Source organism: Physcomitrium patens, chromosome 7 (assembly GCF_059467195.1).
Source record: "Physcomitrium patens ecotype Gransden chromosome 7, ASM5946719v1, whole genome shotgun sequence".
Taxonomy (NCBI): Eukaryota; Viridiplantae; Streptophyta; class Bryopsida; order Funariales; family Funariaceae; genus Physcomitrium; species Physcomitrium patens.
In genome coordinates, this window is record NC_143416.1 from 3,288,984 (window position 1) to 3,302,716 (window position 13,733).

The 13,733-nt window shown below is 33.5% G+C and overlaps 1 protein-coding gene across 3 annotated transcripts; it reads left to right on the forward strand.

Moving 5' to 3' along the window:
* Positions 1-7,082: 7,082 nt before the first annotated feature.
* LOC112284502 (importin subunit beta-1) lies at positions 7,083-11,940 on the forward strand. 3 transcript variants are annotated; one of them, XM_090251709.1, is made up of 6 exons: positions 7,083-7,168; positions 7,442-7,509; positions 7,800-9,599; positions 9,972-10,208; positions 10,356-10,777; positions 11,080-11,940. In XM_090251709.1, the coding sequence occupies exons 3-6, from the start codon at positions 7,833-7,835 to the stop codon at positions 11,276-11,278; spliced, it is 2,625 nt and encodes an 874-aa protein (XP_090107835.1). In that variant the 5' UTR covers positions 7,083-7,168; positions 7,442-7,509; positions 7,800-7,832; the 3' UTR covers positions 11,279-11,940. The 3 variants fall into 3 exon arrangements, with proteins under 3 accessions (XP_090107835.1, XP_024380113.1, XP_024380112.1); XM_024524345.3 differs by having other exon boundaries at positions 7,448-7,509; XM_024524344.3 differs by lacking the exon at positions 7,442-7,509.
* The last annotated feature ends 1,793 nt before the right edge of the window (positions 11,941-13,733 follow it).

Genomic DNA, 13,733 nt, shown 5'->3' on the forward strand with positions numbered 1-13,733 from the left:
ATTTTTATTATGTTTCATATGTATGTTTGTAAAGAAATGTTGTGTATGAAAAAGAAATTTGTAGTAATCATAATTAGAATATAAATTCGTTCATTTTATTTTATTTTATTCAATAAAAAATTAATTTATTTTATTTTTAAGAAATTATTAAATAGATTCATACTTTTACTAAATAGACCCACCCTTGATGAAGAATATGGTAATCATGGTGATTGATTTTTATTGGTTGTAGATCAAATACTAGGAAAATAAATTAAGAAATCATAATATTTCTTTATGATTGTTAGGATCAGTGGACCAATTTAGTAAAAACTTAGGTCTATTTAAAATTATTCTATTTTTGATGAGCTAAACATGTAAACATGAAAAAACATATATACATAATTAATAGAAAAAATCCATTTTGTGAATTAAATAATTTTCATAGTCATTTAGTATATAATATTTTATATGGAACTACAATTTGTATTTTTCTATTTCACTAGCAAATAGACTTTGTCTTTTAACTATTTGTGAATTTTTTCCTTAAATAAATTATACCTCTTAAAGTGTACTAACTAAGGAATCATAATTTATCATTTAAAGATATTTGATGGTATTAGATTTAAGGTTTTGAAGATTTAGTAATATAATATAACTTTTATTTAATCCCAACCTTTTATTTATTCAATCTAAGCATCTCAAATAAAATTTATTAAAACTCCAAATAACAAACATATTTTTCTTTGTTTTTTAAATTTTAAAATAATAAAATTATGTATTAAACATATATATATATATATATGATATTTTTAATAAAATTGTAATCTATATATATAAGACATGATGCACCTTATATACAAAATAAAAACTCCAAATATTATAGCAAAGAAAGTGATGTATATCCATACAATCATCACAATTTTGAATTTTTTTAATTAATGTTATGTAAAACAATTTTGCAGAATTAGTCAAATTTTTACAAGCTATGACATGATAAAAAAATTAATTGATAAATTTATTTAAATCTTAAAATTTGAGTTAAGTTAATGGTTTTTTTATTAAATGCAATAATTATCTTTTTTTTGAATTAAACTAAAAAGTTAAATGTTAATTCATTAATGCCTTTAAACTTTTGCAGAAAATGCTTTAATTCATCCAAATATATAATTAAATATAGAGATCATTTATAATTATGATAAATATTTTGAATACCTTACAATTTAAGAATTTATTTAATAATAATACAAAAAATAATAGCTATATTATAAAAAAAACATAATATAATACTTAATTTTATTAAATAAATAAAGAGTAAAATTATAAAAAAGAAATAATATATTAATAAAATAATGTGTTCAACAACATCAGTGATTGTTAGCTTAAGAAATTATAATAAAATAAAACTAATATTAAAAAGGTGTATTATAGAGAGGTGGGAGGAAAATGGATTAGTATGAAAGAAGAAAAAGAAAAAGATTGGTATAAAAAAACTACTTGTAAGAAAAAATCTAAATAGGGTTAGAAAAACATAAATGAGTGTAAAAAGGCAAAGAGATTAGCCACCTATGTGTTAAAAGTTTAGGTGGTTAGAACCATGTTTGATAGTTATGGTAGTTAGAAATAATTACAAGATAAAATGAAGATATGGATGTTTGAAGACTAGGTTGACGAAGATGAAGACAAGAAGAAGTTAATGAAGATATAGATGGTTGAAGCAGAAAAAGACAAGATGAAATGAAGATATAGATGTATGAAGAAGATGAAGACAAGAAGAAGAAAGATGGTTGAAGAACTAGATTAAAGAAGACAAAGATAAGATGAAGTTATGAAGATATGAATATTTGAAGAGTAGATTGAAGAAGATCAGATGAAATTAACAAATAAAACTAACATATAAATTGAAAACAATTTTCAGATTGAATTATTTGACCACAACTTTGACAAAACCAAGAGCCATGAAAGATAAGTATTTGGATAGTTTCTATGTTGAAACATAAAAGAGATACTTGAGATTCTTGATATACAAGAATATAGGTGTTCAATGATCATGTGGCTAGATTCTTGTACATAATTATTTTTTAAAGGCCTTAAAGAAGCTTTCAAATCTTTTCTTTGTATTTTAATATAAGTTTATTTGAGATCTAAAAACTCTAGTATTATCACTTTTATTATTTTTGACTTTTGTGCCTTTGTTTGTTTTTTGAATAGATATTTTGTTTAAAATCATAAGGTATTGAATATACTAAAAGTCAAAATTACATGTGTAGAAGTTATTGATAATGAATAATGTGATTTAAGAAATAAACTTGACAAAATCCTACATATAGAGGTGATTACAAAGGCTCATATAAGACTAATTGTATGTAATATTATAAAATTTCTAATCAATTTGGTTGATTTAAGATTTTTGTAGTTAAAAAATATATAATCCTTAATTTTAGATGTTTTATAATCTTGAATTTATTCTTATTTAATTTAAAATGACGATAGAAAAAAATAAGTCTTATTTCTAAAAAAATTAAAAAATATATTTTTAAGAATTAGAGAATTTAAAAAAGACATAAAAAAATATTTTTCATTTATGAAGCATAAATCTTCATTCAAGTCTAAGCTGCAATAGAATCTCAAAGCAATATAAATAAAATTAAGATGTATTTAAAAGAAAATAGACTAATATATTGATATAACACCAATCATGTGAATCTACAATTGACCTTTAAGAAGGAGCTTAGCCACTTTTTAGACCAATTTACAACTTATTGCATATTTGACTAGTAATTTTAAAAGAATATAGAAAAAATTAAATGTACAAAAAGATTTATAACTTTTTAATAAAATTCTATCATATTTCTTTAAAAAAATTATATCTTTAAGAGTATATAATAAAACTTTAAAATTTGCAAAAAATCTTAATAAGAGGTTAAAAACTTCTACAAATACATCAATCATCTTTATAAAAAAAAATAGATTCTTAAGAATAGAAGTAGCTTATCATAGTTTTGATAGATTGATTATGAAAAATTGTTATCTTTTGTTTATAATAATAGAGTTATTTGTTCAACTAAGTGAAGTTCAAATCTATATTAAGATAGATCTATAACTAGTCTTTACTCTATTACATATAATAGAAGAAAATAAATAGAAGATTATTTTCCATTATAATAAGATGATTTTATTTAGAACTAAACTTGTTAGATGTAAAAAAATGCATTAATCTAATTTCGTATAAATTATAATTATTGCAATTAATAAAGATTTATCATAAATTCAATGTGTATTTTTTGAACTTATATTATAATAGACATATTAGGAAAAAAAACAACTATCATCACTTTCTAGTGAAATAAATAAAAAAAAAATGAAATGAAAGAAGTTTTACAATTGCAGCAATATTATAATAAATCAAAATATCTAATATATTAACAAGATTTAATATTACTAATTGCATATAAGAGCTATTTTTATAAACACATCATATAATATTTATTTTCCTTTTTATGTTATTAATAATATCTATTAATACCAAGAATCAATTATTGATAATAAGATGAAATAAAATATAAATGAATGAATCAAAGATTCAAACCTTATAATTTATTTTTATAATATGAAAGCAAAAATTAGCAAATTCATCTTGAGAATTGCCATTTGTAGAATTTTTAGATGTAATATTGTAATATTATACCATAGCAAGTTAAAAAAAAACACAAAATTTCTATTAAAAGATTATATTTTGTAAATTTGGCAATAAGAGAAAGATACTATTAGAGGCCTTTGTTAATCCATGTTAGAAGCCTACAATCATTTGATTACTTAAAAGATTGTTGAAAAAATTTCTCATCTAACATTTAAAAACATGTGTGCAACATTAGAATTGTTTGAAGATGACAGAGAGTTACAACAATGTTTATAGGAGGCATTACACAAATAAAGTGGATCTCAAATGAGGGCATTGTTTGTTTTTTTGCTACTTCACAAAAATCAGGTAAATCCAATAAATCTATAAGAAAGGTTCTAAGGAAGCATCTTCAATGATTTTAATATTTTTTTGCAAAAAAAACATAAAATTAGCAATCTAACAAAAGAATAGATCAAAGATTTGGGATCTTTTTTGCTGGATAAGATTTTATAAGACTCTAAAAAAATAATTATATAATTTTATTTGATATCATTTCTAAAAAAAACAATTGAAATGCAACAATTGATAGAAATTAATTTATTACTAAAAGAAGCACATATGTCATTCAACAATTAGAAGCAAATTTGGAGCAATATGTTCTACAATTAAATCTTGAATATTGTTGCTTCCATAAAGGAAGAATATAGATATTTTTTTATTATTTTGAACAAACTTATAGGAACTAGCAAGACATTTTTCTACAATACTTTGGCAATTAAAGTTTGATTGATGTAGAAGATTGTCATATAACAGTGCATTATCAAGAATTGTTGCATTACTACTTGATAAAAGAAAGACTACCTATTCTATGTTCAGGATTGCACCATACTATAACAAGGATTTTTTTTGTTCAATTAATAAGAATTTTGACCATATTGAGTTTATTTGCTAAACTTCACTCATTATTTAAAATGAACTTCTGATGCAACATTGTTATTGTCTTAAAAGAGTTGACTGTTCTTTTAGAGATATTTGAGATATTGATTTTCCATTTGGAGGAGCTATAGTAGTCTTTGGTGGAGATTTTTTTCCAAATATTACCAATGATCAAGAAAGAAATTTAAGAAAACATTTTAGCAACATCTTTTCAACGTCCAACACTTTACCCTAAGATAAAGATCCATATATTAAAAGAAAATGTGAGATTGAGTTTGAAATTACTTGAAGCAAATAATAAGTTTGTTGGTTAACTTTTTCAAGTGTAAAATACACATTGATATTGCAAATAATGGTGGTGCATTTGTGTTCTTTATGGTTATATTATGATTGACTAATATTTCTATTTGTAACTCATTAAATCAAAAATAGTACAAGCCTTTTGCCTAATAATATAATTATAATTTTGAATCATAAGATTGTCAATCATTAAATAATGTCATTAGTTGATATTTTTTATCTAAGTTTTTGCAAAAGACGTTGTAAGAGATGATGGCTTTTTAAGAAATAATAGGATTTTATTAGCACAAAATGATGGTGTGGAAGATATTAATCAAAAAGTTTTGGCCATCTCTTCCGTAGAAGAACAAAAATATCTAAATGTTGATGAAGTTGTCATCAAAAATAGTATCAACAACAATAATGTTTATTTAATCAAATTTATCAAGTTGCTAAATCCATCTAGAATAGCCAGATCAAGACTTTGTTTCCAGATTGGATTTTTAGTGATGCTACTAAAGAATATTTCTCCTCTCCAAGGACTTCACAATAGAATCAAATTGGATATTACATGACTAATGGATTGAGTTCTTAGAGCAAGAATTCTCAGAGGCCAGTTTCCTAAAAACTTAGTGTTCATTCCACAAATTACAGTAACTTTGTTAATAAAAGAACTTTTGTTTATTCTAAAGAGAAAGAAATTTCTAATATGTATTGCATTTAAAAGAACAATAAACAAGTTCCAAAGACAATTAATGAAGCATATTGGTTTGAATTTAGAAGGAGTTATTTATTTTTTTTTTTCCATAGTCAACTTTACATACCACTTTTTTAATGCACTTTTTTTTTATTTTTATTTTTATTAAGTTTCTTCTTTTTCTAAATGAGAATTAAAATTCCATGTTAAATATTTTTTTTTCAAAATTTGTATTAATTAGTTATTAATAATTTATTTTTTATAATTTTTATTTCATTTTATTTTATTCATACATAGTTCCAAATTTTGATTTTAGTACATCCTTGAATATGTTAATTCAATTTTATGCTTTCTATGGTTATGCTTTAATGAGTAGTTCCTAGAAAAAAATTAACTATTGTTTTTGCATGGATTCAACTACTTCCTTTTGTAGCTGAAAGTTCTATTGTATACTTTATTTCCTTTTTTTTTTTTTGAAAAAATTATAAAAAATATTTTTTGTCTCACAAACATGTCCTTAAAAATGACAAATGGCATGGGTTCAGCCAGGATTCAGCTAGTTTTGTATTAATTTCTTTCAAATATAAACCTTTGCATTTTAAACATAACATTGTTGAAGAATGTCATATATATATATATATATATATATATATATACTTGTGATAATAATGAGTTCATAATTTTTTATTACAATACTTATAGAAAAATATCTCTTCAATGATGTTAAGAATCTTGTCTTGTCCTAATTCGCACATTGTATTCAGACCTTCAAATTAATTTTTAAAAATAAATAAATAAAGTTTTTAAGATTAATTTTTAGTTGAAATTAAAATAGAGGAAATGATAAAAAAATTGTGTCAACCAATCTGAACGAAACTACGGAGACCAAAAATTGCAACATCTTCACGAGGACTCAGAGAGGGCAAGTTTTCCAAGAGCTAAGAAAATCTTCGACTTCGTGGCACTGGACAAGGCATCCATCCACCCATCCATCCACCCATCCATCCACCCATCCATCCACCCATCCATCCACCCATCCATCCACCCATCCATCCACAGAGTGGAGCACACGGCAGAAACGCGGGGGGAGGGGGAGGGGGGGGGTCCAGCTTGCCAATCAGGAGACAAGTTACTCGCCGACGTGGACCGAGTGGGTCGGTGACGGGATGCTACGATCTCGAACCGAACCACTCATACCGAGGCGAACCCGTGCTTGGCTCGGCCGCGACGAACCGGATCGGTCTGGACCGGGCCAGGAGCTCTCTCCTGCTGGGGCACAGTGACCTACTACCCCGGCGGCAGCGGGCCGCAACGACGCCGCGAGGACAGGGACGGAATGTTCTACAGACAGGAATCGGATCAAGAGGGGGAAGGGGAGTGGGGAGGGGAGGATAGGGGAAGAGGAGGGTTTTGCCTCCCTTCTACACTACTACTACATTCGTCTGGTCTTGTGCGGCAGGTTCTGGGTTACCTAGTCTCTCGCACCCTAATTGTAAAATCCCTCATCATCCCAGTCAGGGCTGCTGCTACAAAGCCCCGCCCACCTCTACCCCCTCTGTCCTTCCCCCCCCTTCCCCACCTCCTCCGGCGCCACTACTGCTGCTTCTGCTGCCGCTGCCCTTCCCCATTGATCGCCTCGCCTCGCCACGCCTCAGGTACCCATCTCACCTCTCTCCCTCTTCCCTCACTCCCTCTCGTCTCTGCTATCCACTTCCCTCCTTTTCTCTCCTCTTCGCTTCCTCTGCTGCCGACTCTCTCTTGGGTTCTTTGATCTCTTCCTTCTGTTTTATTGTTTTCCCCCCTTAGGTTGTGACCACTCTTCCCTTGCGTTGATCGCCTCGCGGATCATACTGCGTGCCGCGTATTGGGTCTCCGACTTCCCGCGCATCTTCTTATTTAATCTCGCTTTTGGGTTTTGTTCCGGAGAGGTTTAGATCTCCAGCTCGCGGTTCCGTGCCTGCTTCTTTTTCGCGGAGGTAGATCGCGTTGGGCGGTGGTGAGATCTTGCTCTGTGTTGGGTTCAGGTTTTGTTTTGTTTTGTTTTTTGTTTTTTTTTTGTGTTTCTAGAGTGGGATGCGTGTTGCTGGATGCTTTGTTCTGTGAGCGCCGACTGGTGCTTTTGGCTAGTGTCTGAAAGACATTTACTTGCTCGTGTCGTTGCCGGAGTGGTAAATGTCGTTGAATATATGTTTCGTTCGGTTTCATGGGATGTGGTCTTAGCAACCAGTCGTCAATCCCGATTGTGATTGTGTGGTGATGTGGATGAGGTGTTGGTTTTTCTTCCAGTGAAGGTAGGGAGATATTAACAGCGGTGAAAATATGGCGCTGGAGGTGACGCAAATACTGCTTAACGCCCAGTCTCCTGATGGGACGGTCAGGAAGATTGCAGAGGATAATCTTAAGCAATTCCAGGAGCACAACCTTTCTGCTTTTTTGGTATCTCTATCTCATGAACTTGCCAATAATGATAAACCTCCCGAAAGCCGAAGGCTTGCCGGTTTGATACTTAAAAACTCCTTGGATGCTAAGGAGAGTGCTCGAAAGCAAGAACTTGTGACGAGATGGGTGGCGTTGGATCCAAGCGTGAAGGCGCAAATCAAGACTGCTCTTTCTCAAACCCTTGCCTCAGTGGTTGCGGATGCTCGTCATACTTCCGCGCAGGTTATTGCCAAGATTGCTGCTATCGAGCTGCCTCAGGGCGAATGGCCCGAGCTGGTTGGGTCATTGTTGGCAAATATGGGAGGTCCTCAAATGGAGCAACCCGCGCATCTGAAGCAAGCGACACTAGAAGCCCTTGGGTACGTATGTGAGGAGGTTTCAGCCGACATCCTGGCTCAGGAGCAGGTGAACTCAATACTGACTGCCGTTGTCCAGGGCATGAACTCGTCCGAGACTAGCAACGATGTCCGACTTGCTGCCACACACGCTCTGTATAATGCCCTTGATTTCGCTCAAACCAACTTCGAAAACGATATGGAGCGCGACTATATTATGAGGGTGGTCTGCGAAGCTACTCTCTCACCAGATGTCAGAGTCCGCCAGGCTGCCTTTGAATGCCTGGTCTCGATTGGATCCACGTATTATGACAAGCTTGCACCGTACATGCAAGATATTTTCGCAATCACGTCCAAAGCAGTTAGGGAGGATGAGGAGCCAGTTGCCCTTCAAGCTACTGAATTTTGGAGTTCCATCTGTGATGAAGAGATCGAGATTCAGGAAGAATACAGTGCTGATTTCTCTGGAGATTCGGAGGTGCCATACTTCCAGTTCATCAAGCAGGCCTTGCCTGCCCTTGTCCCACTGTTGTTGGAAACTTTGACAAAGCAAGAGGAAGATCAGGACTTGGAAGAGGGAGCTTGGAACTTGTCCATGGCCGGTGGGACATGTTTGGGTTTGGTGGCTCGCACCGTCGGGGACGACGTTGTGCCTCTTGTTATGCCTTTCGTCCAAGAGAACGTCTCGAAGCCTGATTGGAGGTGTCGGGAAGCAGCTACGTACGCCTTTGGATCCATTCTTGAGGGGCCATCTCTAGACAAGCTAACCCCCCTTGTGAATGTGGCCCTCACCTTCATGCTGAACGCAATGAAAGATTCGAACAACCATGTTAAGGATACTACTGCATGGACGTTAGGAAGGATCTTCGAGTTCCTTCACGGTCCCTCAATTGAAACTCCAGTTATCAACCAAACCAACTTGCACTTGATACAGGCTGTTCTTCTCGAGAGTATTAAGGACACTCCTAATGTGGCGGAGAAAGTCTGTGGAGCAATCTATTTCTTGGCACAAGGCTATGAGGAAAGTGGACAGACATCCTCTCCATTATCTCCTTTCTTCCAGAGCATTGTTCAAGCTCTGCTCGCCACTACTGAGCGGGAGGATAGCGGAGATTCTCGACTGCGAACATCTGCATATGAAACTCTGAACGAAGTTGTTAGAATCTCAACGGAGGATACTGCTTCGATTGTCGTGCAGCTGGTGCCTGTGATTATGCAGAAACTCAATCACACTTTAGAAATGGCTGTCCTCTCGTCTGACGACCGGGAGAAGCAGAGCGAACTGCAGGCTCTTCTGTGTGGTGTTCTGCAGGTGAGTGATGGTGTTCTGATCTGAGACATTTTATTTCTGTGACGACCAAAGGTTTGTCGTTGAGGGTTCATTTCTTATCGTTGGTTTTTTCATTCTTTTTGTCTTTGTCGTACGATTAAGTTTTACTTGTACTTTGAATGTGGTAGAGGCACACGTAGTTTAAAAGGGGTGAAGTTGGTTGCGGTGAGCATGAATAATTACTCGGGTGACGTGCACCTTTGTACACACGAAGAGATTACTGACTGTTTTCCATCATCTCATTTTTAAATTGTGTATGAATCTGTAGTAGTTGCTATCTTCTCTTCGCATTAATTCTTGTTTATGAAATCTGAAGCTAATTATTGCTCGGTTTGGTTTGCTTTTACTGTCCAGGTCATCATCCAGAAATTGGGTGCATCTGAAACGACCAAGTATGGCATCGTGCAGTACGCCGATCAAATGATGGGTTTGTTCCTTCGTGTTTTCGCTTGCCGCAGTGCAACTGTTCATGAAGAAGCTATGCTTGCGATCGGAGCTCTTGCATATGCTACAGGGGCTGAGTTTGGAAAATACATGGGCGAGTTTTACCGTTACTTGGAAATGGGTCTCCAAAACTTTGAAGAATATCAGGTACTTTATACATAGAAGACCAGTTGTTGACAGTTATGTTAAGTGCTGATGGTGCTTGGGACTTTGCAAGATGTTTTCATGGTTGGGCGCGATCACAAAGCTGAATGGAATTTTCAATTAAGGAGTTTTCATGTTTTGGTATGACAGGTATGTGCAGTAACTGTTGGTGTAGTCGGTGACATTTGTCGTGCTCTGGAGGAGAAGGTTCTTCCTTACTGCGATGGAATCATGACCCAGCTTCTGAAGGACTTGTCCAGCAATCAGTTGCATCGCTCAGTGAAACCACCCATTTTCTCGTGCTTTGGGGACATTGCCCTGGCAATTGGAGAGCACTTTGAGAAGTATCTGATTTACGCGATGCCAATGCTTCAAGGAGCTGCGGAGCTATCTGCTCAACCGTCAGGTAGTGACGATGAAATGATTGAATACAATAATCAACTCCGCAGTGGCATTTTCGAGGCTTACTCTGGTATTTTCCAAGGATTTAAATCTAACAAGGCGGAGCTGATGGCACCATACGCTGGACATATTCTGCAATTTATTCAGAATGTGTATCATGACAAAGACAGGTATGGATAACAACAGTACACACTTTGTTACGTTGTTTTAATTTTAATTTTTTCGTTGTTCTCCACCAATTCAAGATGTCCGTTCCTGAGTGGAACCGTGATTGACATATATTTTGGTTTATTGTTGTGCCAAGAATATGGTGGGTGGTTTTTTTGATGTAGAATGGACTGAGCTTGGGGTTAGCAACGTGAATTGATTTGTTTTTGTTTTGCTTGCCGATTGTATTTTTGTTGCGGTTTGAAGGTTCATGCATCATCACTTTCTGGATTCCGTTCTCATTCATGTGCATCGTATATCTCAGGGACGAAGTGGTAACTAAGGCTGCTATTGGAGTCATGGGTGATTTGGCTGACACTTTGGGGGCTAGCTCTGCCGCTTTGTTCCAACGTACAGTATTCTTCAAAGACTTTCTTGATGAATGTACTTCGTCGGATGACCAGCAGCTGAAAGAGACAGCGGAGTGGGCCCAGGGCACTATCTCACGCATATTATCTGGTTGATAATCCTTTCATGAAACTCTTGGATCAGAGGACGAACGCATCACAGTTGTTCTATATATGATTGGTTGAGCATTATTGCATAGATTTAGAATTTAGCGGAGGCATTTTGCACGGTAGTAGATGATAGTTTATCTACGGGGGTTTCCATCTGTTAACATACACAGGCTCGGACCCAGCGTTGTGTAGTTCGTATCATTTGAATCTCTTCTGACCCACGTACCTGTGCTCGTTTCTGAGAGGATATCCCTTCATTGAAGTTAGTGTTTAGAATGGAGAGGAGCTACCTTGTTTAAAGTAATTAATCTGGTCAACGTCCAGCAAAAGTAGAAATCTTTAGTTCTAAGTTTTGGCACAGGTAGAGGCAGGAGCAGTGCTTTTGGCTGTCTCCTTGAGGTTTGATTTGGAGTTTATCATCGTAATGCTAATTCCATGCATGTCTCGTACATGTGTGCGCTTTCAGTGTTCGTGATGCTAGCATATTAGCATGTTTGTGACATCCAAGACTGTTCCTGCTATTTTTACTATCAGCTGTATCGTGTAGCCAGGAACAGATGTCATATAATATGTACCTACGATGGACCCCAGCGGTTCAAAGGATGATATGTGGCAGTTGTTTTGTTCATACTGCATCTCTTGTTATAAGAAAGCCAAAGATTGAGTCATTTAGTACCAGTATGGAACTTCTTTATTCTTGGGAATTCTCTTCCTTCACTAGACTACTCCAGTGTTCCCCATAGCACTTTCCTATATGCTGTAATTGGCTGGCTCTGTGGGTTCATTAAATATGTATATACCCATTAAAAAATATGTAGTTTTGTCGTCAGAACCATTTGATTCGCATCGAATAACATCTATCTATCCAACACCAACCGTATCTATCGCATCTACCATATCTAATTCTGACATGCAGATACTTTTTAATGGGTATATCTTGCCAATCGAAATGTGCCTTCGAAGCTGTTAAGATTGGCTTCATTCTTAACATGGAATAACTAATGCTGGCAAGTTTTACCGAATGGCCATGAAATGTCGCGATTACTTTGAAAGACAGCTGTGAACAGAATAATGGGGAATTTCCTAAAATAATGTCTTTACTTATTACCGCTACACCAAGCAATATTCCGACTGTGCCAGTGTACTAATGTAATTCCAGAGTATTTTATATGGTTGCATGACTGCGTTGTAGTCCTTATCTAAGGTCATTAATGAAGAGTTTATACGACCTTATAGAACTACTGTTTGGTTGTTATCGAACTAGGAATGACGGTGATTTTGTGTTGCATGACATCAAGTTAATTCTTTTTCTAAATTCCACTTTGTACCATTTCTCTGTTTAAAAACGAACGTGAATTTAGTACTCTGAAACCAAAATTAAGTGAATTAAAATGACGTCTTTTTATCGTAATTTCATTAAATGCTATGCATCTACTATTATCATTGATTGATTGAAGTTTCTTCAACATATGTATATATATTTTTAAGGTAAGATACTAAGGCAGAGTGAACTTATGATTTAGGAGTATCATGGATTATTAACAATCATTTTTAACATGACATATATTGTAGGAAGATGTTACATATCCATTAATTCAAACATACATTTGAATATTTTTTTATGATAAAAATGTGAAAATGTTTTTTTATATTTTCAATGCATATGATATATATCTCTTGTAGGATAAAAAACCACAAAATAATTGAAAATAGTTATTTAAAGTAATTGGCCCAAGAATAAAATCACTTCCAAAAAAACAATTAATTTATACCACTCTTATTTAGATATAGATTTGTATTTAAACATCTGTAATGAGATGATAATATTTACCTACTATGATTTGTTGTATTCACCATTGTGAAACCTTTCTAAAAAAAGTTATTAGCCAATGTGCTAATTAAACAAGTTTGTCTTTTTTAGTTTGAATTTCACAAATATACCATTTGCAAAAATTTATTCTTACGAAATGATATGGATTTGGAAAACAATTGTATGGTTTATGAGCTTTGCAAACTTGAAAACCCTTTAGATATAATTTTTTTTATGAAAATATATATATATATATATATATATATATATGTTATTGCTACAACTAGAATGAATTTTGAAAATTATGTCTAAAAAAACTACTAATAAAAATGATAATAGCAACAAAAGATGTTTCTTCATTAATAGACATGGATTTACACACATACACACACACAGACACACACACAGACACACACACACACACACATATATATATATATATATATATATACATTTTAAAACCTTTGTTAGCATATTTTAGATAGAAGCTATAATCTGCAAAGGCAATTGCATATTTTGGCTTAACAAGTTTACTACTCTTATGTGAGATTTTTTTTATTCCACTTTTAAGACTCCATTTGGATTGAATAATGAAGCAAATATCTGCATCACAAAATAATCTAAGTTACAAATAGTGGTTCAAATTTCTAA

Excerpts from the sequence above, each read along its gene's own strand:
- LOC112284502 (XM_090251709.1), top strand. The coding sequence starts at position 7,833 with ATGGCGCTGGAGGTGACGCAAATACTGCTTAACGCCCAGTCTCCTGAT. Across the intron at positions 9,600-9,971 it reads TTCTGTGTGGTGTTCTGCAG|GTCATCATCCAGAAATTGGG; the intron begins GTGAGTGATGGT and ends TTTACTGTCCAG. Across the intron at positions 10,209-10,355 it reads AAAACTTTGAAGAATATCAG|GTATGTGCAGTAACTGTTGG; the intron begins GTACTTTATACA and ends TTGGTATGACAG.